Source organism: Takifugu flavidus, chromosome 21 (assembly GCF_003711565.1).
Source record: "Takifugu flavidus isolate HTHZ2018 chromosome 21, ASM371156v2, whole genome shotgun sequence".
NCBI classification, from domain to species: domain Eukaryota; kingdom Metazoa; phylum Chordata; class Actinopteri; order Tetraodontiformes; family Tetraodontidae; genus Takifugu; species Takifugu flavidus.
The window spans coordinates 4,093,381-4,098,123 of NC_079540.1; the positions used below are offsets into that span (position 1 = coordinate 4,093,381).

General features: G+C 48.1%; 1 protein-coding gene across 2 annotated transcripts; it reads right to left on the reverse strand.

Annotated features, from left to right (window-relative positions):
* Window positions 1–228: 228 nt before the first annotated feature.
* gja4 (gap junction protein alpha 4) lies at window positions 229–4,275 on the reverse strand. 2 transcript variants are annotated; one of them, XM_057020543.1, is made up of 2 exons: window positions 3,982–4,275; window positions 229–2,663 (listed from the first exon to the last, which is right to left on the reverse strand). In XM_057020543.1, the coding sequence occupies exon 2, from the start codon at window positions 2,652–2,654 to the stop codon at window positions 1,533–1,535; it is 1,122 nt and encodes a 373-aa protein (XP_056876523.1). In that variant the 5' UTR covers window positions 2,655–2,663; window positions 3,982–4,275; the 3' UTR covers window positions 229–1,532. The 2 variants fall into 2 exon arrangements, with proteins under 2 accessions (XP_056876523.1, XP_056876522.1); XM_057020542.1 differs by having other exon boundaries at window positions 4,095–4,271.
* Window positions 4,276–4,743: the final 468 nt, after the last annotated feature.

A 4,743-nucleotide genomic window follows, 5' to 3' on the forward strand; every position in this document is an offset into this window, starting at 1 on the left:
TCAACACGCAGATCGACAGATCGCATTCCTGCTCCGGACTACAATAGTGCACAGGAATGCCAGCCAAGTTAGACTACAGCACGCTCTGTTTGGTTTGTTCTCTCCTAAATATCTGCCCTCTCCTCTTTGAGGCCCACAGAGGGTTTTATTCACCAACAAATAATAACTGTGCCCCACTTCTGAGGGCTGGGTTTTCATTTTTAAATAGCAGGAAATAAATAGAATTACTTCAAAGTCTATTTTTTTTATTTTCCTCTGAGACCACTAATTTCAGCAGTTGGAAAATCACTGTCACGACAAAGATTCGGTAAATAAACATCAACCAGCTCCGCAGATTTGGAAGCAGGTTTTCATAGGAGTTAAAAGCATTTGAATACGGTTGAAACAGCAGGAACAGTTCCATGTAAACCTTTTATTTTAGTTCCTATAGAGACAGACCAGGAGGTTCCAGAACCACCATCAACAGTTATTTTCCTTCATTCTCTCCACAGGAGGTGATGTACTCGACGCCCTGAGAGCCTCATCACCTCCCCTCCTTCCTTTATTCTGTATTCCTGAGTGAGTCCCTGCCTCCATGTTGCAACAGTGCATGGTTGGACCCAGATGTGATGCATGCCGAGGGCGCATTTAACCATCTGGTTTAAATGCCTCCGTGTGGCGTAGTGTGAAAAATCCACAGTTCAGGAGATGATTTTAACGTTATTACTGGATTTATTTTACATAAAATAATAAATATCAGCACTGGCATGTCTTTAAAGTACTTAGAATTAAATACAGTTCTGTTTTCGTACCACTTTCAGCCCGACGCGGTGTTCACCGGCGCATCGCTGCACGCGTTGCCCCCAGTCCCCTTTGCAGCTCTCCTCTCCCCATTTCAATCCCAGGATGTTCATGGTTTGCCTCCCCTTCTCCTTTCCAGTCAATGACCCCCCCTCTCCACACACACACACACCGCCCCGACTCCAATGACGAAGACTCACTGGGTGAAAGGGGGAAGTGAGCAACGTGTGTGTGTGTGTGTGAATGCATGCCTGCATCCATGCAGCCATTATCCTCTTGGGAGCTGAGCAGGACCCTGAGACCAGAACATTCCGCAGTGTGCGAACGGCCCGGGGAGAGTGGGGGGGTGAAAAGAGCTCCACGGGTAACAGTGCAAATCTCAGAGGAATATGCTTAAATGCGGCTCTGTTGCCTTCTCTCTCACATCCTGGATTCAGTGCCTTTTAAATTTATTTCTACCATATTCGGTGCAGGAAACACTCAAATGTAACGTAGAGCCGTCTCATGACTGTCCTATCTCATAGTAGAGTCTCATTGCTTAAGCCCTTGGGGGGTGTTTCATTTAGAACGGCCATTTTATCGGCTCCATCTCGCTCTGAATGCGCCCCTCTCACGAAGACGCTGGGGTTCACAGCGTAATAGTTGTTTTTCCACCTCATCTAGGCCCTCTCCCCGTGGTCCTGATCATCAGCCATCATGCGCAGGACAGTATCTATAAAAAGCGCAACGATGCACGACCTCATGTGAGGGCGTCATACATAATGTTTCTGTTTTGAATGTCCTTTCCGAGCTGCCTTGGTGCTTTTCGGACTCTGGACTGTGTTCTTCTTATAATGGACTCTGGGTGAAAGCATAGCCCTCGTGGCTTCAACGCAAGTCACATAACTAGGGAGGAGGTCGTCCCCAGGCTCTCCGGGTCCCCTGTTCACCTCGATCCCTGGTTCCCCGGAACTCTCGCAGGGATGGGTGTGACGCCCCACCTCATGCCGGGTTGGAAGGTCGCTGTTGCTCCCTGCTTTACTGGACTGCAACACCTCCATTTGGATTTGCGCGGCCTCCACGGTCGCCTGCTCAGCGGGAGGCAGGTAGACGCCGCGGTGACCGTGGCTTTTCTCCAGCCGGTGAGCGACGGCTAGCTGCAGAAGGTGGAGGAGCTCCACCAGGTTGAGGAGCAGGGAGACGCCAGAGATGACCTGAGTGTATAACACAAAGATGGTCTTCTCCGTGGGCCGCGAGACGAAGCAGTCCACCGTGTGGGGACAAGGGTTCCTTTGACACTCGAACCTTGCTGCGATGTAGAAGCCGTTGTACAGGAAATACAGGCCTGTCATGAAGCCAACTTCTAGGAGGACCTTTAAGAGGATGCTGAGGGTGTACGCACACAGCAGTCTGCCTTTCAGCTTAGGTGCCTCAGGAAGTTCCTTATCAGCTTTTCTGCTTTTCCTCACTTCCTCTAGTTTCTTCTCCTCTGAGCTGCGTTTCGTTGCAGAGTTACTGTCCGTCTCCTTCGCCATCCCTCCTCTCTGACCTTCATCAGAGCTGCCCTCCACGTCTTTATTGATCTTCCTGACCCGCAAAGCGACGTATCCGAAGTAGAAGATGGTCGGCGTGGAAACAAAGATGATCTGGAGGACAAAGTAGCGGAAGTGGGAGATGGGGAAGGCTTTGTCGTAGCACACGTTGGTGCAGCCGGGCTGATGCGTGTTGCAGATGAAATTGGCTTGCTCGTCATCCCAGGCGGACTCTGCCGATGCCCCCAGCACGAGCATGCGAAACAGGAAGAGCACCGTGAGCCAGACGCGGCCGATGCCCGTAGAGTACTCCTGGCCCTCCTCCAGCAGGTTCTCCAGGAAGGACCAATCACCTCTTGACATCCTTGTCACCTAAAAAGACAATTCCGACATTATTCCTCTTCCCATCCCGTCCTTCACTTGTCTGGCAATTTCTTATCTGGTATTGGTGGCAACCAAGGGAAGATGATCAGATGATGACAAACCAAATAACCCACAAAGCATGTGGCATTCTGGCAAAAAAAATAATCATGTTTTCATTTATGGTTGTTAAAATGATCTCAGTTGACAGAAGTTTTTGTGACAGGACGGCTGATTCTCCACGATCCTGCTCCAAACCCGGTTTCTATTTCTGAAAAATCAAACACCAGCTGCTCGGATGAGAGCTCATGCTGTTCGGGACAGGAGCGTAAAGTATTGTGCAAGTCTCTCAGAGAAAGCGGGACCTGCCGCACCGGGTGCCTGGACCCCCATTCTCCCCATTTGAAGGCCCAGTGGTGACGCAGGTCATATTCACACTTTCATTTGCTGCTCCGCAGCTCAGCAGACTAGCCCAAAAGTACCACTTAGCACCTAATTGAGTCCTTTATTTCTCAAGCGTGCTCACGCCAGCCTGACGCAGAAGTGTGCGGTGACTTCTGGAAATGAGGTAAGGGACTCCCACCTTCCCGGGCTGAATGGCGCTCTTCTACTAAACTACGCCTGGCTAACGACCTTCTATTAGAGATTCCATGAGCTCACGCTTCCAACTTTTCATCCCAGGGTCGTAAAAGCAGGACCCCGGTACTGTACTGAAGCAAAAACAAGTGGTGCCAAAGGTCCATTTAAAATGACTGGAAAGAGTTCCCAATACAAGCCCCACTTAAAGCTTCATACACGCCCTTATTTTGGTTGGACTGAATCAAAGCTGCGCTGATCCCCACAAAGGTTCATTTCCATCGCAGTATTGATGGAAGTTGTTGCTGCTAAATGACACAATGACTGCAGAGCACTCGTGTACGTGGATTGTCACACACACACACACCTCTGAATAAACATCCTGTGGATTGACCTGGGACCCCCGCTGCGACACTGTATGTTTAGACCCTTCCGCGTCTGTTATCTCTTCTCCCCTGAGAAGAAAAACACGCTTCCTGTCAATAAAAACACACTCTCTTCTGACAGGATGAGACTCAGCTGGTCCACTCACAGCTTCCCAATATGTCTAAAAAGTGTCTTGGAAAATAAAATCCAACTTTTTTTAATCATCTTTCTCGCAGCAGGACAGAAGCATCTTAGAGTCAAGATTCAAGTGTAAACATTTACTACCCACACCACTTGCTCAACGTCCTTTGAAAACCATATTTAAATGTTATCATTTTGAAAATAAAAATAATAACGATTATGAATGATTGGGAAAGGCGTAATTTACCCGCTGGCAAGTTTTTCCGACTCCTCATAGAAAGGCGGATGGATAAGGGGATGTTAAATCAGATTTAACTCGGTCTCATTTGATATTGTCTCCCAAAGTTATTGGTTTCTCACTTGTCTCTCTCGTGAAGCCGCGTTTTCTCCTCTTTGGCTCCTGGCCCTCAACACTCAGGCTCCCGCTCTTCTCTGCGCTCTCCGCTGCTTCCAAAAAAGCTCCTGTCGCGGCTCCGCGCTCCTTTAAAAAGCGTCCGTGTCATCGGAAAAACGGGGGAGAACTTTCCCATGCCTCCTTTGCCGGTTACTCCCTCAGGAACCTCTTCCAGGAAATGGGACGGTTGGACTCGGGTGTTTTACTGATCTGCGCTCGGGTCCGACTGAACTTAACACTTTGATTCTTTCCGATAAGGCTCATCTTTTCTTGTAAAATAGAATCCAAATTAGAGGAAAGTTTGTGTCAAAAAGTTAAAAGTTGGGTGGAACTTCAATTAAATTAGCCAGTATAAATATATACATGCATATAAAACATACCAGGATCGTGTTTATATCTGCTCCTAATAAGGATCCAGCATTAATCTTAACTTTATCTTTTGGTGTTTTATTAAGGGATTTATCTAATAACGCTGCCACACACACTGTAATTTTCCATTATGCCACCAAATGGCGCCAGTCACCTTATTTCTGCACAATGACGCACGATGAAGGACTGGAACTGCCCCAAACGGCCTGTGTTTGTGTTGAAAATTGGCTAATTCGACTCTCCAAT